This window comes from Bidens hawaiensis, unplaced genomic scaffold (genome assembly GCF_021521415.1).
Source record: "Bidens hawaiensis isolate Kalapana, Puna unplaced genomic scaffold, B.hawaiensis_p1.1 tig00024254_1, whole genome shotgun sequence".
NCBI lineage: Eukaryota > Viridiplantae > Streptophyta > Magnoliopsida > Asterales > Asteraceae > Bidens > Bidens hawaiensis.
Genome location: NW_027493821.1, coordinates 155,316 through 182,930, shown reverse-complemented (window position 1 = coordinate 182,930; position 27,615 = coordinate 155,316). Strand labels below are relative to the sequence as shown.

At 36.3% G+C, this 27,615-nt stretch overlaps 3 protein-coding genes and 2 pseudogenes across 4 annotated transcripts; 3 read left to right on the top strand and 2 right to left on the bottom strand.

Moving 5' to 3' along the window:
• Positions 1-2,249: 2,249 nt before the first annotated feature.
• LOC143568942 (double-stranded RNA-binding protein 2-like) lies at positions 2,250-5,352 on the top strand (annotated as a pseudogene). Its single transcript, XR_013141652.1, has 3 exons — positions 2,250-2,664; positions 3,951-4,171; positions 4,231-5,352. The product of XR_013141652.1 is annotated as a double-stranded RNA-binding protein 2-like (transcript).
• Positions 5,353-7,583: 2,231 nt separating this feature from the next.
• Positions 7,584-8,123, top strand: LOC143568937 (ubiquitin-like protein 5 pseudogene; annotated as a pseudogene).
• A 4,998-nt stretch (positions 8,124-13,121) lies between these two features.
• LOC143568941 (E3 ubiquitin-protein ligase WAV3-like) lies at positions 13,122-17,287 on the bottom strand. The gene is made up of 2 exons (XM_077054970.1): positions 16,946-17,287; positions 13,122-15,142 (listed from the first exon to the last, which is right to left on the bottom strand). Exons 1-2 carry the CDS (start codon positions 17,138-17,140, stop codon positions 13,253-13,255), a joined length of 2,085 nt encoding a protein of 694 aa, XP_076911085.1. The 5' UTR covers positions 17,141-17,287; the 3' UTR covers positions 13,122-13,252.
• Positions 17,288-19,644: 2,357 nt separating this feature from the next.
• Positions 19,645-21,571, bottom strand: LOC143568936 (uncharacterized). Its single transcript, XM_077054967.1, has 3 exons — positions 21,416-21,571; positions 20,746-21,048; positions 19,645-19,802 (listed from the first exon to the last, which is right to left on the bottom strand). The coding sequence occupies exons 2-3, from the start codon at positions 21,030-21,032 to the stop codon at positions 19,730-19,732; spliced, it is 360 nt and encodes a 119-aa protein (XP_076911082.1). The 5' UTR covers positions 21,033-21,048; positions 21,416-21,571; the 3' UTR covers positions 19,645-19,729.
• A 2,828-nt stretch (positions 21,572-24,399) lies between these two features.
• On the top strand, positions 24,400-27,497 carry LOC143568935 (adenosine kinase 2-like). The gene is made up of 11 exons (XM_077054966.1): positions 24,400-24,488; positions 24,616-24,669; positions 24,899-24,945; positions 25,346-25,377; positions 25,455-25,556; positions 25,626-25,770; positions 25,857-25,954; positions 26,043-26,113; positions 26,640-26,706; positions 26,783-26,966; positions 27,039-27,497. The coding sequence occupies exons 1-11, from the start codon at positions 24,400-24,402 to the stop codon at positions 27,179-27,181; spliced, it is 1,032 nt and encodes a 343-aa protein (XP_076911081.1). The 3' UTR covers positions 27,182-27,497.
• Positions 27,498-27,615: the final 118 nt, after the last annotated feature.

Here is a 27,615-nt window from a genome sequence, read left to right as displayed (position 1 = left end):
GAAATGTAATAATTTACATTTGAGTTCCAATAACGTATGTTTCAAATTACTATAAACATACTTTATTTCAAACACTTAACTTAATCATATAATCCCAATAACCATAAACTAATTAAAAGAAAAAACCAAAGTAGATTTCCAAATTTTGATTTTTTAAGAATAACAAAAACAAGAAAAGAACACCACTTGGATTTTTCTTAAGAACAACCAAAATACAAAAGAGTCATAATTAAGTAATTTAACTACTTCTAAGGCTGAGGGGTGTGGAGCGCTAGAAAGGGCGCAAGAGGCCAGCCGCTCGCGCCCCGGGGCGCGAGCACCACACCACCGAGGCGCGAGAGGGGCGCGAGAGGGGCGCGAGCGCGGAAAAAGAGGCAGGCGCACGAGGGGTAGCGGCTGGGGGGAGCGTGAAGGAGGCTTGGGATGCGTGAATAGAGCCGTCGGCTCATATTAATTTGTATTAAAAAAAAAAAATTTTTTTTCCTCTATATATATTCCTCTATATATCACATATATATTCCTCTATATAAACCAATACATACCGCACCCAAAACCATTCTCACATACCACACCCAAAACCAATATCACATACCAATATCACATACCACACCCAAAACCCAAAATCACCCTATCTTCGAAACCTTTTTTTAAAAACATGGCTGGAAATTGGTACCCAAACCTAGATTCAGATTACAGTTACGACGATTTATGGTCGGCACCGGACCAAGCGATGTTTTATTCGGGGTCGCAACAATCATCCGGCTTTCAACCATCCAACATACAACCGTCTCCTAACTTTGTAGTTCCGGAGACACAAGAACCAGAAGGTGAAGCTGCGGGACAAAGAAGACGCGTCCACCGGAAAAAACAAGTTGCAACGGACGGGTCGGGTTCGGCTTCGACCGGAAGGACGAAACGGAAAATCACTCCGTGGTCATCGGATGAGAAGGAAGCCCTGTGTCGGGCTTGGATAGTCACTTCTGAGGATCGGCGTTGCGGTAATTGTTTTAACGTTTTTAAAAATGATTTTTAATAAAAAAGTTAAATAAAAAAGTTAAATGACTTACAAATTTATTTATGCATTTTGCAGCGGACTACCAAAAGAGCAAGGTCTTTTGGACAAAGGTTAGGGAGACGTTCTATTCGCTCGTTGGGAGTACAGAGCGGAACGCCGATATGATTTCGGGTCGGTGGACCGAAATCAGAAAATTTGTCGGCTTGTTTACTAATCTGTTCAACAGGAACGCCGGTCGTATGAGACCAAGTGGCAGTGACGATTTGGCGGTTTATAATTTCACTGTCGAAGAGTGGAAGCAGGAGTGCCTGCGGAGGTATGGGACGGTGAAGACGTGGGACGATGTAAAGGTGTGGGAGAGGTTGAGAAGGTGTTCTAAGTGGGTTGAGCTGGTGGCGCCGGACGTTGATGCGGAAGTAGGGCCGAAACGGACTAAAACTAGTTCGTCTGGAGCGTACAGCACTTCCGCCGGGTCGGATTGCCGGGTTGGATTCGACCTAAACGTTGCTGGGGAGGAAACGTCTTCACCGCCGAGGAGGCGGCCATTGGGAAGGGACGCCAGGGGGAAAAAACCGGCTGAGGGGGAAGCCGTAAACATCACCGATCTTGTTGAATCCCTCAATAAATTCAACAAAACCATGGAGGTGGTCTCTAATGACAAAAAGGAAAAAAAAAGAATGAGAGATTTGGACTTCCTTACAAGAGACTTCAGTAACCTAAATCCGGTCGACCAAATGCTGATGGAAAAACAAAAGGAACGTATCCGGAAGAGGTTGATCGAAGAAGACCAAGCCGAAGAATAAGAATAATGTTTTTTTTAGTACTTTAATTTTTTTTTAGATATTAATGTTTTTTTTATTTTAATGTGTGTTTTTTTAAATAATTTCTTGTTTTTTTAATAATACGTTTTTTTAATACATTTATAAAAAAATAAAAAAATAAACCGCTCGCGCCCCCTCTCGCGCCCCTCCACACCATGGCCCGGGGCGCGAGCACCACAACCAACACCCATCTTATCAAGTTTCTCTCTCTGCCACACGTCACAATATTATTGGCTGGCGCCCCCACTCGCGCCCCCCACACCCCTCAGCCTAATACAAATCCATCCAACGTCTGGGAATCAGTCAGGTACATGTCTTATCATGAGGGCGACCCGTACCCAAACATACCCCCAATACATATACTACTCTCTCTCATTACTTCGTTGTTATCTAACCTCTCTCTCTCTCTCTCTCTCTATATCTATATCTATATATTTGTATACGTATATATACATACCAAATCAAAACCCTAGAAACAACATTTAAATGTGATCTGCATTACCGATCGGTAGCTTAGTTTAATTGGAGTTTGAGTTGCAGCAGATTTGTTTTGATAAATAATAATTGTTTTCAAATTTTGAGATGTATAAGAACCAGCTGCAGGAGCTGGCACAGAGGAGTTGCATTAATTTGCCTTCGTATGTCAGCATACGAGAAGGTCCAGATCACGCGCCACGGTTCAAAGCTACGGTTAATTTTAACGGCGAGACGCATGAGAGTCCTAATTACTGCACTACGCTGCGGCAGGCTGAGCATTCGGCGGCTGAGGTGGCGCTGAATGCTCTCGCGAGCCGCGGGCCGTCGAATTCGTTGGCTGCAAGGATATTGGTGAGCTATTTTTTCTAGGGTTTGTAAGTTGTTTTGTTGATTAATGCTTTTTAGTTCAATTGCTGTTTTGAGCTGAAAAAATTGTAGGAAGTGTATTTATTATTTATGCAGTCGATATCGGTTATCAGTCTCTTGGTAAAATGTCGGTAAGAATATCAGTACTGATAATATTGGCGATATTGACCGATATATCATTGATATTCCCAATATATTAGTGTTTTAAGTCTTAAATCAGTTATCAATTTTTAGTGTTCAGTGTTAGCGTTTTAAGTCTTAATCAGTTACTACTTGCTACGATTATTAGTGTTTTCCAAGTTGCAAAAGTTTAATTTGTTAATTAATGTTAAATTGCTATATATATGTATTTTACATGATACTAAAATTACCGATTTCTCATATATCGGTTCTTGACCGATATCCGATATTTTTCCGCATTAACCGCTTAGTTTAGTATTGTTGTTTTGGGATGATTTTGATTTGTAGACTTTAGACACAGATTTAGATGGATGATAGTTGTTGATGTATCATTAGGTTTAGGAAATTTGGCAGTTGTGAGAAAAGACAGAAATGTCATGGCAGGTATTTTGTTTGCAGTGAGATTCAGAGAGAACCACACTTTTGTTCTTTAGTGCATATATTTCAAAAGTTTTGAGTCTATGATTGAAGACAAGTTCCTGATTGGGGCTGATGAGTCAGGGATGGTGTAAACGTACCGAGCTTGGCTCTTTGGGATTTACGATAGTTTGAGCTCGGCTTGTTTCAAGCTCTTTTTCTAAAGCTCGAGCTCAGATCATGAGTCGTTTTTCAAGCTAGGGTCTGGCTCGTTTTATTATTTATTAATTAATTTATAAACGTGTTTAATTGTTTTTCTATATTTTGAGAAAAACCTTAAACGAGCCTAAGCCCGGCCATGCAGTGTGAAGTTAATACACACAAGTACAAAAGAGGTAACACTTATCAATACACAAGGCTTGAGCTTGGGCACGATAATTAAACGAGCTTTATTTGAGGCTCAGGTTCGGCTCGTTTCGAGCTTTGAGCAGCTCGGCTAGTTTGCACGCACCATAGTTGGGAATGTGGAACCAGAATTTGCTTTGTTTTTAGGAATAAATGAGGACATACAACTTAATTAAGAAATACATATGATAATCTTGATTTAGTTTGAATATGGTGTTTGATGGAAAACTAGATACTCATGAAATGAGCAAGTTTGATGTTTCTTTGTTATTTATGCTCGTTGTTGCTTCATGATATTGATAATTTTTTTTCAATTTTGGTACGGTCAGGATGAAACAGCGGTGTACAAGAACCTACTGCAGGAGGTTTCTCAACGGGTCGGTGCATCTTTACCAACATACACAACTTTCAGGTCAGGCCTTGGACATTTACCCATCTTCACTTGCACAGTTGAGTTAGCTGGTTGCACATTCACGGGTGAACCAGCCAAGAACAAGAAGCTAGCTGAAAAGAATGCTGCCATGTCAGCTTGGTAATCATTGAAACTTTGTAAGCCATTTCATTTTATAATTTTTGAACTTAAAAGACACAAATGACACACTTTTGTTCTGTTCAACAAACCAAAAGCTCATCGTTACAAAAAGGAATTCTTGAAGAACAGGAGCATGTGATTGTAGCTCGTGCACTACAGAAGTTCAGATTAAAGGCACGGATGTCCAATATACCCTTCCCAATCCCACTCCCGCCACCGAACCCAAAGCCACATACTGCACAGTCAACACCCTCCACAACATCAAAAATACTTCCATTAATATGCCCCAAAACAAACCCCAGAAACCGACCTCATGAAGCCACGTCATCAGATACCGAAACAACATCCAACAAAACACCACAAACACAATTCAAATTCGAAACCTCGACAACCACCCAACCCCACAAGTTCCCTGCAGTTGGAGCCGCTCCCTACATCCCGGTCAGCCACTTCCGGGCTCATCACGGGATTGCACCACCAGTCACCATACGCAACGCAGTCCCCGTTTATGCTGCTCCACCTCTTCCCGTTCCACATATGGGCATACCACCGCCACAGTTCAGGGCCATGCCGCCTCCCATGTGCGGTGTAGCGCCGCCAGTCGCTGTGAGACAAGCGGTGCCGGTGTATTCCGCTCCCAATATTTCTAAACCTAACGCACCTGTGAAGCTGTCGATGCCCGCCTCAATGCTGCCAGTAGATGATAAAGGATTAGATTCAGAATCTGCTACGAAGCCACCGGTAGAAGATAAAGGAAAATATTCAGAATCTGCTACGAAGCCGCTAGTAGAAGATAAAGGAAAAGATTCAGAATCTGCTATGAAGTTGCCAGCAACTGCCGCCAGCACAATTGAGGGGTTGTCAGGAATACCAAAAGAAGATGAGGCTAAATTGGAAGAGAAGGTTAAAGAGTTGCAAATTTGATATGAGTTGAGAAATGACTAAGAAAAAAGATGGAAAAATTAAATATGTAGGTGTTGGGCTACTGTTGGTTTATATATAAATATATAATATGTTGTCGGTGGGAAGAGACGAGACCAGATACGAGTTGGCGGCTTGTTGTATTTTTGGGTAAAGTTTGATTGTATGAGGAAGATAGAACAAGTGGGTTTTGCACTGGTGTAAACGTGGGTGTAGGTAGTGTCTGAAAACCAAAATTGTTGTATAATTTTATGACTGGCTATGGCACAAATTTAAGTTGTTTTCTATTATTGTTTTCGTTATTATGATTGATGGTGGAAGATCTCAAATTGCTGGTTTTTTGCAAAGACTCAGGAGCCTGGGTATGGTGCTTGGATTTTGAGCTGTAACCCTCTTCGCTACAACTGTCATCTGCGACCTAAACTTATGATTGCAGTTGGTGTAAAGGGTCTTAAAATCTTGGTTGCAGTTGATATCAATTTGGATGGTTAAAGTTAGAACAGGCGATTGCAGAAAACAATTCTTCGGGTTATCATCTGCACTGGCCCCTTGTGTGTGAGATTGACCATCATCATTGTGCCATAAAATGGTGTGACGGTGAGTTGAGATCACAAAGTAGCAGTCTGGTACATTAATGAGACACCATTAAAGTAAATAGAATCCGACATCTATTATATGATGAATGGTCGTTGAGATTCCGAGTCATAATCTTGTTGCGTAAGTTACCTGCCATGCAACAGCATCAGTAATTAATAATTGAAGGGGATTTTGAATATATCTGTATGGCACATTCTGATCTGATTTTGATACGTGTTTTGGATTTGTGCATATCTGTTATCTACAGATTCATCATTTCTACATTTTTTAACAGCAAATCCTAAATCTTCTAGGCAAAATACATCATAAAATGCAGTATGCAGACTTCAAACCGTCAAACCTTTTGGTCATGAGGCATACATCTTAACCGCTATGAAATCCACTTGGGACATCTTTTCAACATCTGAAACCTCTTAACAGAAATAAAACATGTTTTAATTAACCTTAGCAAGTTGCATAGCTGTGCCATTTTGTGTTTTCCGTGTTTGTATATCAGGCTATTAGATATATTGGGCGTGAGACATAAATGAGTGATTGAGAGTTTGAAAGACGGTTGTTTGAACAAACGTAATGAAGTAGAATAATCATCTTTATATGTGATCTGATTCTTTATAACTGACGCATCAACTTTAACCTACAAATATTATTTGACGTCATGAAAATGATAGTAATGTCAGTTTTTCGAACGCTGATTCTGTACTAACAAGAACTTGGAACAATGGAACATCTCATAGACTTCATCAAGACAAATGGCATGAAAACACACTTACACTCTACTATATTGATAAGTTTCTGATTGCAGCCAAATAGCATATTTAGTTCGAAAAGAACACAGAACCTTCAATAGCTTGCTTGCATTCGGTGGGTACTAAATATAAGTTTTCAATTGTAAAAACATTTGGTACAAAGCTCTGGTTTACCGAAACCGAAATAGCCGACCAAAGCAACGAACCCGACGGTTTGATTTTCTTTCTATTTTTCTTTAAAAACAAAAGGTTTCGATTGTATTTCGGGTATGCATGTCACCAAAACGGATCCAAGTCATCAAACCAAACAACAACGAACTTGTTTGAACTTTGAATGTTCATTAATAGATTTATAGTCAAAATTTACTATTTTTACCCAAAAGTTTCATAACAATTACATTAATAGGTTGTTAACAAAAATTTTACCAAAATATCAAAACCGAACAGTTTTCTAAAACCGAAACTTCATTTTTTTATTCTACTTGAAACCAAAATTACACACCCCAAATCAGGGATTGGCTCGGTTGAAAATCCCCAAAAAGGGGTTTTGGTACCAAAATACTCGATTCGGTACGGTAACCAAAGACAAAAATTTGGGAAAATACCTATACTATGTTGGTAATCAGATTCAAAATTTTAATAAGAAGGGTTGTTGATAAAGCTTTCAACTGTGATTGAAGAACGAAATACATATGTGTGAATGTGCAGAGAAGATGAAAGCAAACAAAATGGCGTACTTTATTCAATAATGGATGACTGTAAATAGTCTTTTACATGCACGTGAAAAACAAAATACTAAGTCTCCTAAAGTCCCTAAAGAACCGGTACAAAAGACCTATTCTTCCTGCATAATTCACTTTCCAACGTATTCCTCCACATGAATAGGTCAGCCTTTTACTCACCCTTTTCTTTATTTGACTGCTAAATAAAATAAACTAAAGTAGCAATTAATAAACTTAATAATCAAACCATAAGTCAAGATTAATTCCAACATACCATACCGATCCCGAAACCTCAAAAAGTCACTACTAAATGGGTACCGATACCCGATTCCATTTGCTTATCCCTACCCGGTCCCAAAGCAAAATTTTACAACTTTCTCCAATAATATTACGTGCTTGAAAGTTGAGGGGGTAAAATGTAACTCCTCAAAACCAAAACTTATCCACCGCCTTGGATTTATTCACACAAGGCATACAAATACAACACAAGTGTCATCAATTTGGGAATTAGGGTTTCAAATTACAAGTCCACGCTACCAATCGAATTGCAGGCGAAAATCAACAGCGAAGATGATCGAGGTGGTGTTGAACGATCGATTGGGAAAGAAGGTCCGGGTGAAGTGCAACGACGACGACACCATCGGCGACCTGAAGAAGCTGGTGGCGGCTCATACCGGAACCCGAGCTGACAAAATCAGGATCCAGAAATGGTACAACATCTACAAGGATCATATTACTCTCAAGGACTACGAGATTCATGATGGCATGGGCCTTGAACTCTATTACAACTGAGATAATATGACTGATTGCTTGCAGGTATTATTATTTTGATAATAATAATATTCTGTTTGAATAAATTGTGTGTTTTAAAGTGTTGAATTGTGTAATACTGTAATAGTATAAGCATGGAAGAATGAAACTATGCATGTGATTTGAATTTGGTGTTGAATACTTTGGTTGCTGAGTTTTAACGCTTTCTGTGAAAATATGAAATATGCATATTTGTTTGGTGTTTAATTTTGGGATGTGAGCTTGATCTCGATAAAAGCTTTAATTGAGCCAAGCTTTGCTTAGCTGTCTCAAGCTAATCTCGCGAACCTATTGTTTATACAAAATTAATAAAAAAATGTAAGTAATAATGTATTTTATGTTTTATATGTGAAACATATACTTAAAATATATGCAAAAAGTAAGTATAGATAGAAGTAAAATAATTAATGAATTATAAACTAGTTGAGCTCGAGCGTGAAAGGGCACTCATGAGTCTAAGTGTCTAACTTCAACTTGAGCTTTAAAAATAGTGCTTGAAACGAGCCGAGCTTTAGCGTAGACAAGTTCAGGCTCAGCTTGCTTACACCCCTAGTTTAAAGTAAAATGTTGTGTGATAAATTCTTATAGGTTGCAATAGAATTTGTTTTAAGAATTTCTTATTGTGTTTATTTAACATGTATTTTTGTATTTGTTTGTTAAGTAGTTGCATATTATATGTTGATTGGATGTAAGGATGTTAGTTTTTTGAACATATCTTGTAGGTAACCTACAGATCTGGTATTTTTTGGCAAGATTTTTGTGAGGAAATAGAGATTTGGGTGTGGTTTTTTTGTGTGACTCACGGCGGTGTTACACGTTGGTTTATAGTTCATTATCTTCAATAATTTTGCCTTTCCAGGTGCCATCCACGGGTTGTTGCAATGTTTGACGATCCGCCACTGTGGCGATACGCACTCCATTAGGCACTGATGCTTTTGCTTCTAGTGTCGGTGGCTGGAGGAGATTGTGTCGCCGGAGTAGTGGGTCGTTGGGATAGCAACAATCAGTGGTTGGCTTCTGGTAGAGCTGAATGGGATGGAGGTAGTGTAGTTTTGAACGTGTCGCGCCACGGTCGGTTGCAGGGAAAGGACATTCAAATCTCGGTTTTCTATTGAAAGTACAGATGAGTAGGTTATTAGAGTGGCGGAAGATGGTGGTGGACTGGTGGTTACTTGTGAATGTAAAGATACATTGGTGTACTTATTAGGAACTAGGAAGTTAGGATGAACTTTGCTCATATTAAATGTTTCAAAATCTTGATGTAGGGTTGGTGTATGATTTTGTTTTGTGAATTACAAATGCAACTAAACACTGTAAATATGTTATCACTAATAAGACTAACTTGCTGTCATTTGTCATAAAGAGCATATTTTTAGGCATAACATATTAAGGAAATTGGCTAATTTATATATTCCAAATGAGCTGACATGGTTTGTAAAAACGAGTTGAATTCGAGCTAAGCTTAGCTCGCTCATTTGCATCGTTTAAGTTGTGTGTAAAGTTTAGTTTGTAATAAATAACCTAGATGGTATTCCTATCTTTATTCTAGTCCCAGGCTTATACCAATTTAAGCCTGTTGGCTAGCTACTTGGCGTGCATTAGATCTGTTTATACGTTCTCCTATATGTAAAGGGTATAATAGTTTTTTGTTAAAATTTGAAAAAAAAATAAACAAGGTGGTTTGTCGTGCCACAAGCGTAGTCTTTTACTGGCCGAGCCCAAGCTCAAGTTTTAGCTTGTAAAATAAACAAGCCGAGCCAAACTGGCTCGTTAAACTTCGAGCTGTGCTGAAGCTGCTTGGCTCGATTTGTTCGTTAAGCAGCTCTAGTATTAAGAGCGGAAAAGATAATGCTGATGGTGATAGGTAAACTCACATAAGTTATGGGCCGGGCTCGACCCACGAAAGTGTATGCTAGGCTTATGTTGTGGGCTTGACACCCGCTCATTGTTTTGTGATATATGGTTTTTATATTTGTTTCTCAGGGGTTCTCAGGGGTTAGTTTATATATAACAGCCGAGTCAAATTTATTCACCTGAAATTTTATTTAACAGTAATGCGAGTTCTAGATCAGTCACTTCAAGCTACCCAACAGTCTTCCGGACCCTACTAATAGACTTGTTAGTAATGACATATAACTGGGTTTGATTGTTCATGTTAGCACGGGATGAAAGACATTGCACGCCCCTTCAAGTCTATAACCATATACTATGCATATACTGTTGCTGGTGACTTGCACATTAGATAATCACCTATGCCAGGCTTTGCAAAATACAAGGACTGAAATTGTGACCTGTTGATACCGTGTTCTTAAATCAGTTTTCTATATTTTTAGTTTTAAAAACATATATCTGTTGAAGCAATATGATAATGATTGTTAATATTATTCTTAATGCAATTTAGGCATTTTAAAAACGAATTAAGCTTATATTATATTTAGATAAGTATATTGACTAGCGTATGGTTTTCGGTTTGTATAATTTCTTCTCACAGAACTCCTAGTTCTATAAATAAAGTAATGTGATATCAATAAATAAATCTTCTTGATTAAATCTTTAGCCTCCCATGAAACCACATCTTTTTAATATGCTAAACATCATCTTGAGTAAAATGTCGCAAGAACAAGTACCCAAGCAACCTGATTCATATCATCCAATCAAATTTACACACATTAATATACATATTTTTCGCCAAACTACCCAAAAGTAAGCCAAATGGAGTGAGTTGGGGTTCCAAGTACCCGAATACAAACCCACCTCTTGAATCAATACACACTCATACGTGAAGGTTTGGGTAGCATAACCTGGATTGTACCACCCAAGCTATTAGGAGATGTACCCCCAACAACCCAAATGAACCCGACTGCCTATCGGAAGGATGCCCATGATACCCTTTTTTAACAGTGTTATGTTTATTTGATGTTTTTAAAAAACTATTTTGAACTTTTTGTTCATTTTGTAGTCTTATACATTTAGTGGCGGACCCAGGATTTTTTGCCAATGGGGTCCCATATTTTCGGTGTTCAAATTTTTCGGGTCGGTCGTTGTTCAGGTCGGGTCGAGGCGAAGAACATAATAAAAAACAATATCATAATAAAACTTTCTTTTCAATCATCACTACCTGAACGGGTCAAAATGGGTCGGGTTGACACATAAACACTTTGTTTTCCCTTTCTTAAACATTTTTGAGATAGAACCTAGATCCACCCTTTCATAAGCATGTGTTGAAAACCATTAACTTAAACTAGTGAAAAATAAAACTGATATTTTAAAGTGTTTGAATGTTTCTAAAGAAAACCATGCATAAAGTTGAAAACCATGATATGTATTTTAGAGGTGTTTGAATGTTTCCAAAGTTATCATTGCAACATTAGCAATCAAATGATTGATTAACACTAAAAATTAACACAAAAAACCAAAAACTGAGCCTTGTAAGACTTGAACCCATGACCTTTCAAAGATAAAAGAAGGGACTTTCCACCAGACCACATCAACATTAATAGTATGGGTTCCAAGTATTAAATCTTATGGGGTCCTCAAAAAATTTAATATACCGCTTCTAATAAATTTTTAAAAAACATTGGTGTCCCGGGACCCCGATCCACACTATGTGGGTCCGCCCCTGGTAATTCAGTTATAGTTCAAAACTTTGAAGTAAAATAACGATATTGTTTTGAAGTCTTCAAACATTTATCTTCACTAAGTTGTCAAAATTTTTTTTTTATTTATTCCAACTTTTCTTCATTATTAAATAAAAGAATCCAGTTATAACAGAAAGTTTATTTTTACGTGTTAACCTCCTAAATCAATTTTATAGTAGTTCAATTTTCTTAAAATAATTCAGACTATCAAACATTATAGTAATATCAGTTTCTTAATCATAAAAAACATGTTAGTTATTGCTTTTAGAACATTATTAAATTAAAATACATTTTTTGAGCAAATGTTCCCATCCAACTATAGTTCTTTGTTGTGTCTTGAAACTAAGTTATCTCAGCCTTAACGTATTTGGAAGCTTTTGTGTTAAAAAATAAAAACACAATGTTCTTGGTCCCCTCTTACAATTATACAAACTGTACGATGTAAAGAGTGATGGAGATATGAAACTGCCAATATTATATACTTGCATTGGTGTGTGATATTATAAAAAATATAACTATATTTGTTTTGGATGTGGCCAAACGAACCGGACAAGTTTAGTGTGGGGTTGACTTTAATGCACAGTCAAATGGGTCCTGTCCACTTTGATTGGCCTGTCACACTATTTTGTTTTATTACTTAACTTTACAAATTATTGAGATAAAAAACAAAAATTCACTCTTGCACACTGAAAGACAGCTCAATAACTTATAAAAACAGAAATTTTGGACTCACTAATTAAATCCGCTGTAATGGGTCCGGACCAACCGTTCGAGAACTAGACACATGATTGATTCAGTTCGTGGCAAACTAGGTTAGTAAGGCGACCAGTTTATTGTTCAGTCATGTTCTAAGACCATTGTGATTTTCCCTTCAATTACTTTTGAGTGAGTTGGTTAATATTATTTTACTAGATCAAACAATGCACATTTATAAATGCATGTACCTATTGTTCATGCTTTAAGTAAAATGTGATATGAAATTGTACTAATGTGCAAATCAGAGTGTAAAATCCACAATACCACCATCAAAAGGTGGTCATGAATATGATGGCACACAATTTGACATAGCATGGGCCACCCATGTATGAGTATGACCACCAAAGGTGAAAAAGACCCCTTTACCTCATCTTCAAAACTAATCAACCTTACTTTCATGCAAGGTAAACCCTTTATTGTAAATCTAAAAATATTAAAAAACACTACACTTGTAACTTATGCATTGCAAGTTGTACCTTACATTAGAAAAGTAACCACCAAACCAATATACCCAAAAAATTACCATTCTCCTTATGTACGTCACCCCAAAAAATTACACAAGGAAGAACATTTTAACCCAAAAATAATAATAATAATAACCCCTCATTTTTCCCCATTTTACCGTTTATACCCTCACCCCCAATCTTACACTTTTACCCCTTTTAAACCAATATACCCAAAAAATTACCATTCTCCTTATGTACGTCACCCCAAAAAATTACACAAGGAAGAACATTTTAACCCAAAAATAATAATAATAATAACCCCTCATTTTTCCCCATTTTACCATTTATACCCTCACCCCCAATCTTACACTTTTACCCCTTTTATTTATTGCTTTACACATTTAAAGCACAAAACTATCAACACCCAAAATCGCTCTTCCTATCCCCAAAAATTATGTAAACTTCACCTCGGTTTTGGTGAAGCGAACGGCCAAATAGGTCGAACCGGGCGTTGACCCGAAGGACCACCCAAAAGAGAAGCTTGAGACCGAGTCAATAGTTCGACCATTGACGGGGTTTGGTAGGCTTGCACCAAGCTTGAACTATCGGTCGAGTCTCCACGAGCCGTGGCTCGTTGCCATGAGTGTGAGCTTAGCCCGGATAATATGTAAGCCCGACCCGATGCTTCGTACATTTGTCTACTAGCCATTCTTTCTTGCATTTCCTTGAGCTCGGCATCGAGTGCCAAACATAACCGGTCACCCGACTTAGCTGAGACTGAACCGGAGAGGACCCGTCGGCACTTCTCGAGGGTAGACACGGCTCGTGCCAGATCACCTTCTTCCGCTGCAGCCCTCACTTGTACCATGGCTTCTGCTGCTTGTACCCTGTTCTTCTGTCTATCAACTTCAACTGAAACAACTTCTTCACTAACATTTTCGGGTCTTTTAACCCCAATATTTACGCACTCTAAGTTGACCATCTCTTCCGTCAATACATCGGCGTAACGACATTTCACTTGCAACAAACGAGTCTCGTTAAAAGTCAACTCTTTCGGGACGTTGAGCGACACAAGAAAATCCCGCTCCTCATCCGCATACAAATCTCCCACGTCAATGGACCCCGATTTCCCATCCGCCGCCAACTGATTCTTGTAACTACCCGCCTTTAAACTTTCAATAACAACATTAGTGTTTACACTCTCGATAACCACCCGGGCATCTTTAACGACAACGCTCAAAAGCCCACCTATACACTGAGCAAACGCATCTTGAATCACGCTTTCGGTTTCAATAAATGAAAACGTCCCACCCGAAATTTCCGAAACTGAGTGCAACGAACACGCATCATGATCCGCCCCAAACCCAAAAGCGTGTACCGGAACGTTGACTCCCGAATTCCCGTCATCACACTGCTTTGACCGAGTTGACTGAGGGAGGAGTAACTCATGCTTTAACTCATTTTTTCCGTTTCCATTCGCGGTATAAGTATCTTGTCCATCCGATAACAAAATAATACTCCCAACCGGGTTACTCTCCCTTCGGTCTTCCATAACCTTAGCACCTTTTCTTAAACCTTCAGCAATATTAGTCCCGCCACTAGCCACCACCGAGTTAACTGCTTGTAGGGCCCAATGCTTTCCCATATCCGTCATTTTCCGAAGCGGAAACAGGCGGCGGGCGGTGGAGGAAAAGGCGATCACTGCCAGCCGATCAGCGGATCCAAGATTCTGTATCACAAAACCCATGGCTCGCTTTAAAAGAGCGAGTTTTGTACCCGCCATGCTACCACTGATATCAAGAACCGTGACAAGATCAACCGGGGCTCGTGGGGTCCGGTTAAGGTTAAAAGTGGGACCCACGCCTGAAACCGAAGCTGGAGCTTTGAGGTGAATCAAAACTGTGAAATCATTGACAGAACTGAAACGTGGGACTGCTTGAACCTCGGTGTACGTTTTAACCAATACCCGTTTCAAATTAGCGTTTTCTGAAGAGGTTTTGTTTGTCAGTTTAACATCTAGCGGCTCGTCATCATTGAAGACGGTTGGTTCCGGCGTTGGGCGAATTGGGGCAGCAGCGTGGCGGGGCGGTATTGGGCGGAGCAAAGTCATAACCGAGTTGTCGTGTGACCAATTTACAGGGTTTATTCGGGTTCGACCTAGTGGTTGGCCCGGATTGGTGGGACCCTGTAATGGAACTTCTTTCCATTTTGATCTACAAACCGGGCATATTTGATTACCGCGTTTCATGTTTGATGTGATACAATGGAAATGGAACGAATGTGAACACTCGGCTGTGAAAATGGCTTGACCCTCTCCTCGTTTCATTGAAGCTAAACATATTGTGCACGTTTTCTGTAATAACAAGATTTTCTTTTTGTTAGAAAATGCAACCAATTTTTTCAAGATTTATGGTGTTCGTGAACAAAATCATAACAAAAATGACAAAATGTACAAAAAGATGAAGAATTTGAATTGTAAAGATGCTTAAAATGCAGCAAGAAGTCTTAGCCTTTTGACTTCTAAAAGTCAAAGTCAAAAGCATGTACTTGTTAACTAAAATCAGATTAGCATTTTTCACTAAAATCAAAACCATGTTATTTTTTGGTTTATTAAATAGTTTTCCAATAATTTAAAGCAATTATCAGTTTTACAAAATTAAACAAATTTAATACAATTTCAATTTCAAAGTATATTTTTTGACTTTCAAAAGTCAAACAAGACAACTTTTACACAAACAAAAGTAGAACAAGGCAACACATTAAGAATTTGAATTGTAAACTGCTTAATATGCAGCAAGAAATCTTACCCTTTTGACTTTTAAAAGTCAAAGCCATGTGCTTTTGTTAATTAAAATAAGATTAACAACATTTTTCACTAAAATCAAAAACATGTTTTCTTTTGGTTTTTACAAATACATTTCCAATAATTTAAAGCAGCTATCAGTTTTTTCAATAATTAAACAAATTCAAATCAATTTCAAAGTCAAAAAGTATTTAGTTTGACTTTCAAAAGCCAAAATAAGACATCATTTACAATAAGAAGCCATCACCACTTTGGTGGGATGGTAAAGGCTTTGGCCTTTGGGTGAGAGGTCTAGGGTTCGATTCCTGGCATTGACGGTATAATGTAAATAGTATGAGGAAAGCTTGAACATTCAAAAAAAAAAAAAAAGAAATTACAATAAGAACAGTAGAATAAGACAATGTGCAACTGTGCAAGACAACAACATTGAAAACAACAAGAATCAAAACCTTAAACCAAGAGAAATTTCTTCAGTTAAGACAAATGTTGGGTTGTTTTTGTATCTTCTTTTATCTTTTTATTTTCTTAATTCATCATTATTATAATTATGAAGTTTACAACCCCAAGATGTGGTTAGTCAACAAATGAGCCACTATCAACTCTAAATCTTCACTTTTTCTTAAAAAGAGATAATATAATAATAATCGATAAAATAATTGATTTTCTGAAACAAAATAAACAAATCCAAGATTCCGTTCTCGGGGTGTACACGGTGACGAGTCGGGATGTGTCGGTTCGGTTTTATCCAAAAACCAAACCAAAACTGAAATGTTGGTTTTTGAGTTTTTAAAAACGGTTTGATTTGGCGTTCTCGGTATTGCAGTTGGGCCGGCAAAATTAAAAAAATAAGATAATGGGCCAAATAACAAATTTGGACCTAATTCTAACAACGACTTACTTTTGTGTCATGTTGTCTCACTCTATAATTTAGAAAGACATGTTGTCTCACTCTGACAAGAGTGACAACTAATTAATTATTATACATTTACACAAAAGAAAAATGAAGTTAGGCCTAATTTAATTCTTTTTGTTACTTAATAGCTAATTAATTATTATACATTTGAAAAATTCGGACACTACGAAAACATAAAACCAAACCTTCTATTTATGTTTCAGTTTAATTATCTTAAAATTTTATACATAGTAAAGTTAATAACTACATAAATAAATTAAAAAAATACAATAAAAATATGTGAAAAGTTAACGTATAAAAAATTAAGCAGAGCAATTATATTTACAGATAGAAATTATATATACAGATAGAGTAATTATGTATATATAATTACTTTATTTAATTCTTACAATTAACATGTTAATTTCATTTGTATTTGATCTAAACTAATAAAAATATACCTTTGAAGATCTGTTAAAGCTTCTGGACAGTCGTAACCGAAGAGACGCCGGCGCCGGCGACGGCGACGGAGACAACAAGGCGGCGCCGGAAAACCCATCGGAATGCGGCGGAGAATCTTCTGTTTCAACCGTGGGTACATACACGCACAAGTTAGAAGCCAATGTGGACTTCAATTTCCTCCATTTAGTTCCCATTGGAACCAGATCTTGAAGTGGGTATTGTGAATAATTGAAGAGAGTGAATGGTGGCACGGAAACCGAGGTGGGTTTTTAGAGAGAGAGACAATGGAGGTTGGTAATGGCGGCCATTAATGGAGGGAGGGTGGAAGAGTTTGTGGTTTGACTTTTTTTGTTTGTGAGGTGTTTATATATACTCCGTTTAATCGTTAATGAATCAAAGTTAAAAATAAAAATATCAACAAATTTTGGAAATAAATAATCTTCTATTTTTTGTATTTTTCGATAATAATTCTGTATTTAAAAAATTATTATGAACGATCTAATTTTTTAACTATTTTTGTTTCAGTGAACCTCGTTAAAAAATACTTGACGTCGTAAACTTTTTTTCCCCGAATTTTAAAGCGAAGTTTTAAGTCTTTTGATCGTAAGAAGAATACGAGTCAACTGATTTAATTTTTTTTTCTCGAAATGGTGATAGAATCGACAAAACAATGATTCAATTTGGGTGTTTGAAATTCTAGTTTCTAAAATCAAGTCATTTGGTGAATGTTCATAATTGTCCAAATGGGTGGCCCTTCTCGAGAAAAAGAAAATGAAGCTTCTTAAAGCGATTTTGGTAATACCATGTTAGTATCCTTGCATGCGGGGAAAATACAAGGTTTTCAATATGAGGTATTCTTCGGCAAATCTTAGAAGATGTTAAGCCCTGTAATTTTCTTCGGGTGTGAAATAGAGCGAAACTTTTTTTCTTTGGAGTTGTGCGGTTGGTATCATTTGAATTTTAATAACGTTTTCCTATGATGTCTTATTCTGTTATTTGTTTCTAGCTTTTTGCTAGGGTACATTTTATAGTATATACCCATCATTCTATAACACAAATAACAATATTTAATGATAATCAAAATAACAAGTTTTTATAATTTTCCGATGAAATTTCATAGTTTTGACCATGGTTTGGAATCCCCAAAGGCCCAAATACTATCTCAAGATCTTGGGGTTTACACCTCTACAAAAATATGTAGTTTTCTTGATCTAAAAGGATAATAACTTAGACTTTTGTGAAGTGATAAGATGGTTAGGGTGTAAAATATGAGATGAACGGTGAACATTTAGTCGTTTAAAATTAAAAAGGAAATATAATGACTAACCAGTATCACTTTTTAGAAATATTTGATAATTACATGTCCTTTGTTATCATACTTATCAAAAAAACATTCACTAATTATGTTTTTACTGATTTCACATGACACCTTCTCGTTCGTTAAATCATATTTTTAGAAACTCCAAAATGAAAGCATGGTTAGGCGAAAAGTATAATGTTAGGTATTATTGTATATAAGTGAGACTTTACCCCTAATTTCCTAGTGTTACTTATGATCACTACTAGAAAATAGACCTTTAATGACACGTTATGCGCGTCATTAAAGGGGTAGATGACACGACATCACGTGTCAAGAAAGGCCATGTCATAAAGAAAAGATGACGTAAATTTGTATGTCATCTTTTTATGACACGAACTATTGACATCTTTTTTTTTTACACTCGTTTGCGTGTCATGGTTTTAAGTATTATAAAAAAGATTTTTTTTGGCAGATTCATAATTTCCACATTAAATAATGACAATTAACGTCTAATAATAAAACTAAAATTCATATATAACAAAATAATCCATTCCATATAATATTTCATAACATACTAACAAACATTCAAAATTAAAAATATTTCAAAGTTAACATTTCATTAACATCGATATGAACATTCATTGGTAAATAAAGGATGCCACAAGATTCGACCATTCTTCACGAATTCCATCAATATCAGTATCCGTGTATTCATTATTCCATCCCCCAACCTGAGAAAAAATTTAGATTAGTTAAACATAAAGTTCAAATGATATGTCAAAAAAAGTGGTCAATCACGGATTCCATTAAGCATCTTGATAACCTGATCTAGCATATACAATACGACAACTGTACAAGATCAATAGCATAAGCGAATTGAGTCTAATTACAACAGAAATACTAAGTTTTATTAATCACATAACATAATAACTTCATATCCTAAGTTCCTAACTGGTTATGGAGACTTATTTATCTAGGTTTAGGGAAAAAAGTTCCTAACTAAATGGGATTTTGATCAGCATTAATCATCAGCTTGACCATAAAAAGTCAACCTTAACAATATAACTTAAACCTACGGGTCATAAATTTACTAAACTGATACAATAATGAAAATACAAAAAGCTGCTATACTTACATTGTCATTGACTAGTATTTCAATTCCTTCATCAAGTATCTCTTTCATGAACTTTAACATAAAGTAGCCACATTCGGTGCTTCCCTGCTGACATGGACACTACATAAATACATAACAAATAGTCATCGTAACATAGATTCATATAATGAGGTTAAAACTACTATCTCAATAAGGAATTAAATGCTCACCCTACCATTGACCCAATTGAGTTTTACCCTAGATCCACCACTTTGTGTACCGTACAAGTTCATTGCACTACAAAAATGTTAAGAAATATATCAAATACTAAAGCATAATGTTTCCATAATTTGTATAACTTACCCATCAATAATTTGCTGCAACTACAAATTAACAATTCCTAGAATCAAGGTAATAGCAAGTCATTGTTTTCATGTGTAGTACGCCCAGCACCCAATGATTTCTAAAAACGATCAAAAACCAAATTTAGTCAAACAAATAATAAAACTTGGATTTCGATTTCGATTTCGATTTGGATGGTTCAAAATCCGAATTTGACATATTATTATCACTTGCTAATTTACACCTTTCACTTGTACAGTTGTACCTATAGTCACTAACTTGTTCCCAAAACACCAAGTACCTACGCTGTAAAGCAATTGATCATTTGTGTTGTAGCATCAAACAGTTACGAAATTAATGACCCCTAAAAAAATAAAAAAAAAATATCATTCTTTGAATTATATGATTCAAACTACCAAGATTAAAAACATTGTCATAACAAATAGTGGCACATAGATACTACTCTTTAAAAAACCTGCACCACATATCATCGGTCACAGTTTCACACAAACAGTAGAAGTGTGTATGCACTTTGCAGCAGATAGTGCATGTAATATTAAAGTTATAAATATCAAAATGCAAAGCAAAACTTAGTGTAAGGTGCTTCATGATCCGTATCTTAAGTAGTCTCTAGAAGAAACACAGCTTAACTTCAAATCAGTGAAGTAGACCGGCAGGTATCACCATTTAACTGTAACCGAAGACTAATCGATGACTTCGGTTTCGTAAATCAGCTTCACAAACACAATCAATTTTTTGGTATAGTTAGGTATCTATATCTATCCATACCTTCATTTCATGTATTTCTAAACAAACATTTTAAGCCAAGTTTAATTTTAGTTATCAACCGAAACTAACCGACTAACCCGAACATTTTAACTGAAAACCGAATGGTTAATAAAATAGACTAACAGATGACTTTCGGTTTCGGTTTAGGCTAATAACCGATCCTAACAATGCATAACCCTAATTAACTGTCATAAACACAAATCAATTATTACGAAGTCCGCTTCATGTATCATGTCAAACAATAAAATAAAAATAATAAAAAGCTATTAACAAACCTTCTATCAGGAGGACTACCACGGCGCCCATCGTCCCTTCGATACCGCTTAAACGGAGGCGGAGAGTGTCCACCACGCTGCTTGTGAGGCAAACGATTACGATGTTCGTAGTAATCGGAACGACATGTAGGTATTCGATCAATGTCTCTGTTATCGGTTCTTCTATAATCACGGTCGTAACGTCGCGAAGGAGGCGGCGGTGGTGGTGATGTAGTTTCATTGACATTGACGTCGGCTTTATGGTCACCGGTCACGGTGTCCACCGGCATGACTATCACTTCAGCCATTGGTGTTGTAGTCGAACTGTAGATGCCAAAATTTTCAAACCCTAGATGTTAGATTACATAAACATACCACCTTCTAAAATCACTTCAAAATTCATATACATAATAAACATAACAGTAAACTACACAAATTAACATCGATCGATCAGTGTCATCAGTCCATCACAAAAAATAATAAACAAATGCAAATCTTAAACTAGAGACTTAATGATCAACAACTTAACCTAACAAAATGAATCCGTTACACAAAAGTCGGTTAATCAGTACACGTGTCCAACTCATAACTCAATCGAAACTCATTAGTGTATAAAATCAGGGCAAATAACTACAAATAACACAGGCAAGTAATTAAAGAGAGTGTGTATATATATTATAATATATTATACCTACGATTTGTTCGGTTGCAGGATTGATGACAGGTATTCGATTCTTCCTAACAGGTATGCAAATCCTTAAATCCAGAGCCAGAGCCGTGAATCAGATTGAGCGATCGATGATGAGAGAGATGGAATTAGGTTACTGCCATGAGAGATAAATAATAGATTATTTAACATAAGAGTTAAGCCCTAGAAATTAGCGCATTCCCATTCCATTCTCCATATTTTGTGAGGGGAGTTTCTATTTTTCAGATATGATTTAAAGTGGTTGTGAAATCATGATTAAATTTGGAAAAACACACTGTTCACCTCTATAAATTTTTAATCTTTTGAAAGTGGTTTGAGTGAAGGAGAGATAAAATGTAATGATAAAAGTATAAAAAAGTATTATTTAATGAAAGTGAAAGATAAAAGATGGTGTTTTTTAGTGTAATTATAGAGATGAAGATGGAGAATGGAATGAGAATGCTCTTAAGTGGTCGATGAGATGAGAGAGGGATTTTTACTTTGTTTTTCTTTTAATCAATATTAAAAAGTGACACTTTAAAATGACACACACTTAAAAGTGTAGCCCGTGCTTTTTTTTAACCATTTATGACAATAAAAGAATGACAAGCAAATGCGTGTCTTCATTTCTTCAAATTTTAATAAAAGATGACAATATTTAGTGACACGCGGTTTTTATACGTCATAAATTACTGTGTGTCATGATTGGCGTGTCATTAAAGGTCTATTTTCTTGTAGTGGATGTCACATTTAATGATTATGAAGCCACTCAAACAAAGTCAAACCATAATCCATGCATTCATGCCCATTATGAAGCATTGTGGGTTCCTATTTCCTTAAACATCACTTAGGGGGTGTTTGGTACAGAGAAAAAGAATGGGAAGAAATGGAAATAGAAATGGGAGAGAAATGGAATAGGAGAGAAATAGAAATGGGTGGAGAATTGACAATCATTTCCTTTGTTTGGTACAATAGAGAAATGGGTGGAGAAACGGGAGCAGAGACGTGATTAGGGTTCCGCCTCGGCATCATCATGGTGGAGAAATGGTGGCTCAGAGACGCGTCGCAACACCGCGAACGGAGTAGAGCGTCATCATCATCGCCGCGCAACATCAACACCGCGATTTAGGGTTCCGCCTCGCAACACCGCCTCGCGATTTAGGGTTTCGTTTTGGCTCAGAGACGCGAACGGACGTGGCTGCGGCGTCGGCCGCCGTGCCGGACGTCGGCATCATCATCACCATCGCCGGTCGGAGCATCATCATCATCATACGCGAACGGAGTAGAGCAGAGACGCGATTTAGAAGCAGAGAGAATTCCATTTCTCTTCCAAATGGAGAGAATTGGATTTCTCTACTTTTTGCCTACACCCAATTCTCAGAGAAAACCAATTCTCCGCCCAATTCTCCGCCTAATTCTCCCAAACAAGAGAAACCTAATTCTCCACCCTCAAATCTCTCTACCAAACACCCCCTTAGAGGTTTGGGTGTAATTTGTCTAATGGTTCAATACTTCAATGTGCGGGGATAGGCCTTAGGTTCGAAATTTAATCAATGGAATTTTTTTTCCACAGTAGTAAGTTTTTTCTTCATAGTGTTTTTGGGTAAGTCAGGTCTATAGCGTCAAAATTAGTAGGTTGTTAAAGTTTCTTTTGAGACTTTGGTTGATCTGGCACGCTAGTGAGTAACAACCCACACAATTAGTTTAGAATTGAAAAAGTAAATTTATAATGTTTGTCAACTATAATGAAATAAGGGGGGACATAGTGTTTATCGGAGGGTTGCGGTGCCATCGCAGTATTGACGAGAACACTGCCCTTGAGCCTCGATAATACTGAAAGTAAATCCCAAGTGAGATTGCGATGCCTAACATCACAATGCTTGAATGGTTATATGACCATTGTTAAGGTCCAAATTTAAAATAAATAAACAAATAAATAAATTTTACTCTATAAACTAGTAAATCTATACTTATTATTGTAGATATTTAATTACTACATTCGGATTTATGGCCCAAAGTCAATCTCTTTACCAAGATTTATTTAAGCCCATGTAATATGTTTATACAATAACCGATTTAGCCCAATACAACTTTGAAAACCTATTCATTCATTTTCAAGTGGACTACAATTTTTGTCTCTTTTTTTTTTCCAAATTTAAGGTTTTAGTTTAATATGTTTAACTTTGCGATTGTCGTCTATGTGGTTCATTTCACTTACAACTAAACCCAAATTCATTAACCTCGTTAAGTTTGATCGTTAAAAACTAATCAACGTGCCCCTCACGTGAGGGGTATTTTTATCCTTTTTCTACCCAAATAAATCCCAGCCGTAATTCGCAAGCCCCCTCACGTGAGAGGCTGGGGCGTATTTTTGGGAAAAAGGACAAAAACGACCAGACTTAACGAAGTTAATGAGTTCGGGTTTAATCGCAGGTGAAATGAAACCACATGGACGAAAATCACAAATTTAAAACTGTTGGAATAAAACTGCAAATTTAAACAAATCACGTAGACGAAAACCACAGTTTACTCTTCATTTTCACTTCATGTTATTTTAAGTTTTTCATTTTAGAATTTAAATAATAAAATTGTTTGTTAAAAAGATTACTTTTCCCACTTTGGATTAAATTAATGAAACGTAACTGACACCGACCGAATTCGCGACCACATGCATGCTTTACCGAAAACATGTTGTTTTAACTTTTAATATGTTTTTTATTATTTTTTTGTTTTTATATATATTTTCATAAATTATATGAATACCAGTACTATTCTCAGCTTTTAATAATTTATTTTTTTGATTTAGTGTCACTACAATAACAAATATAATCGATATCAACCGAATTGTTTTTGACTTTTGATACCTAAAATAAAATGACATAAATATATTTGTTAATACTCTTAAGCGGTGACAATTTTAAGGTGTTTCTTCAAGTCATCATCGTCTGGCTATTTCATCAGATCGTGACGTAAACCCTGAAAAGAAAATGGTTGCAGATTACAAAGGAATACTTTTGGGTATGGGAAACCCTCTTCTTGACATCTCAGCAGTAGTCGACCAACACTTCCTCGCTAAGTATTAATATTTTCTTTTTAATGCATAACCATAATTACCGTTCATTTTGATCTATAAATAATTAATATGTTCAGATTAATTATGCATGCCTAAATATATTATAAAAAAGTTTAATATCGATCATTAGGTATGATGTCAAGGTGAACAATGCTATCCTTGCTGAAGACAAGCATTTGCCCATGTAAGTGCCTTAATTCATCTTAATTAATTATCACATAATTATCTAGGGATAATAATATATAATAATAATAATCACCTTGATTTAGATTTATGACATTTCTAATCAAAGCCTTTTTGTAACATCACACCTAAGGTTAATGATCACATGCTGCATGTTTGTTATAGTATTATTATTATTATTATTATTATTATTATTATTATTGATTTTGATGGTCTTATTTTGGTTTAAGGTATGATGAAATGTCTTCCAAATACAAAGTAGAGTACATTGCTGGAGGTGACTTTATATATATATTCTTATCATTTGAAGCTTACACACTTGTTTTTAAAATCCAAACCATTTTCGGTATGGATGTTCATGGTCTGGTTAATTTGCCTGGTTTTGACAAAAATTTTGGGCCGAACTACTAACTATGGTTTTAGTAGAGAAGACAACCTGAATATTTTGGGCCAAAAGTGTAGTATGCAAACCAAAATTCTTTATAATTTAGTAATTTACAAATGTGTACAAACCTTGACTACCCGAGCCGACGAACCCGAATGAGATACGGGTCAGTTATCGTATACAATATCATACACAAAAAACCCGAATAACCAGACCCGAAACCCAAGTAATAAACCCGATCAACACCCCTAGATTGTGGTACCGGGCTCTAATTATCAGTACTTTATTGCAGGTGCTACTCAGAATTCAATCCGAGTTGCGCAGGTAAGTAGTTGAACATCTGTTTCATACTTTCTTATAGGTTTATATAAATAAAGAATCTTGGTTTACCCTTTTTGTAGTGGTTACTTCAAAAACCGGGCGCAACAAGTTTTATTGGTTGTATTGGGAAGGACAAGTATGGAGAAGAGATGAAAAAGAACTCCAAAAGTGCTGGTGTTAATGTATGTGCTTAGTAATCTTGTTCAAATTTAAATAAGTTACATGTTTTTCTAATGATTGATATTTTTTAGGTTCAATATTATGAGCATGAAACCGCACCAACGGGTACATGTGCTGTTTGTGTCGTTGGTGGCGAGAGGTCACTTATTGCCAACCTCTCTGCTGCCAACTGCTACAAGCCTGATCACTTAAAGCGTCCAGAAAATTGGGCTCTCGGTACTGATTCTGCACTTCAGTTTTTTTTTCTTAAATTATTTCATGCATATGTTTAAGATTGCTAACTAAGATCAACTGTTGGATAGTTGAGAAGGCTAAGTACATTATTATTGCGGGCTTTTTCCTTACGGTGTCTCCCGAATCAATTCAACTTGTAGGTCAGCATGTGGCTGCAGCCAACAAGGTAGCAATAATAATGCTTTCAAACCATCAAACCAAATAAGAAACACCCCTAAGTATCTTATATTGTTTTTGTTTTTTTTAACTTATAGGTTTTCATAATGAACTTATCTGCACCGTTCATCTGTGAATTCTTTAAGGATGCTCAAGATAAAGCCTTACAGTGAGTTTCATCTGTTGCTCTATCAAGTTATTACTAGGGGTGCAAAACTTACCGAGCCAAGCCAAGCCCAAGCTCGAGTTCTGCTCGTTTAACTTGAGCTCGAGCTTGAACTTGGCTCGTGAGTAGCTTACAAGCAAGAGCTTGGCTCGTTTATTAATTAATATGTATATCTAAAACTATTTTATATATACGTATACATATATAAATTAGACTTTTTATTTATACCATAATATGTATTATATAGTTTTTTTATCATAATTTATATATAATAAGAATTATTGTATAAGTATATATTTATTATTTTTATTGAAGTTCATATAAATATTAAATAGTAGGCTCTTTAGGCTCGCGGGCCAGCTCGAGGTTAATAAGTTAGCTCAGGTTCTGCTCTGGCTCGAGCTCAATTTAAGCTTTTAGCAAGACCACATTGATTAGCTCACAGGCAGCTTGACTAGTTTACTCACCTAGTTATCAGTCCACATTAGAAAATTTCTTTTTAATTTTTTTCTATTAAATAGTAATGCAGGTATGTGGATTATGTTTTTGGAAATGAAACCGAAGCAAGAACATATTCAAAGGTTCATGGTTGGGAGGTAAGAACCATTTGTGGTCCAACACGACACTAGTTGATTAAACGTGAATATAGAAATATAACTGCACGTTTTTCAGACCGATAATGTGGAGGATATTGCACTCAAGATATCTCAATTACCAAAAGCATCCGGGGCCCACAAGCGGATCACCGTATTCACTCAAGGTGCTGATCCTGTTGTAGTTGCACAAGACGGAAAAGTTACAAAATATCCCGTAGTCTTCTTGCCAAAGGAGAAACTTGTTGATACCAATGGAGCAGGTTTGAAAATCTTTTATCATATGTTTTACATGTTCACATATGAAACTTGTTGATACCAATGGGTGTATTTAGGTGATGCATTTGTTGGGTGGTTTTTGTCTCAAATGGTTCTTGAAAAGCCGATCGCAGAATGTGTGAGAGCCGGGTGCTATGCTTCCAATGTGATTATCCAAAGATCAGGGTGCACTTACCCAGAGAAGCCTGATTTTAACTAGATTTCAAACTGTTGCAGATTTTTAGGTTTTGAATTATGTCGTGTTTGGCCTCACAACGTACCTTGAAGTTTTTTTTATTTAAATCAATAATTAATTTCGGACTATTTAGTGTTTGTGTAACTGAATTTTGAATTTGGGTTATGTTTGTTAGGGATAACATGATGTTTAATGACTAGTGTTAAAATTTTCTAATTCTTTGGATTTTCTTTTTTTGTTTTTCTATATTCTCTAAAAATTAGAAATACGAGTTCAGTCAATGATCTGATTTTCAAAATTTGTAGAAACTTTATAAAGACATGTTATATCAAAAAGAATTTAGAACGATAACCACACCTTTTTTATCGTACCTTTAAATCTACCTCTATACAATTGTATAGTGTATACCATTGTATAGATAACACTACTACGCGACAAGTGATTAGCTACGTGTTATA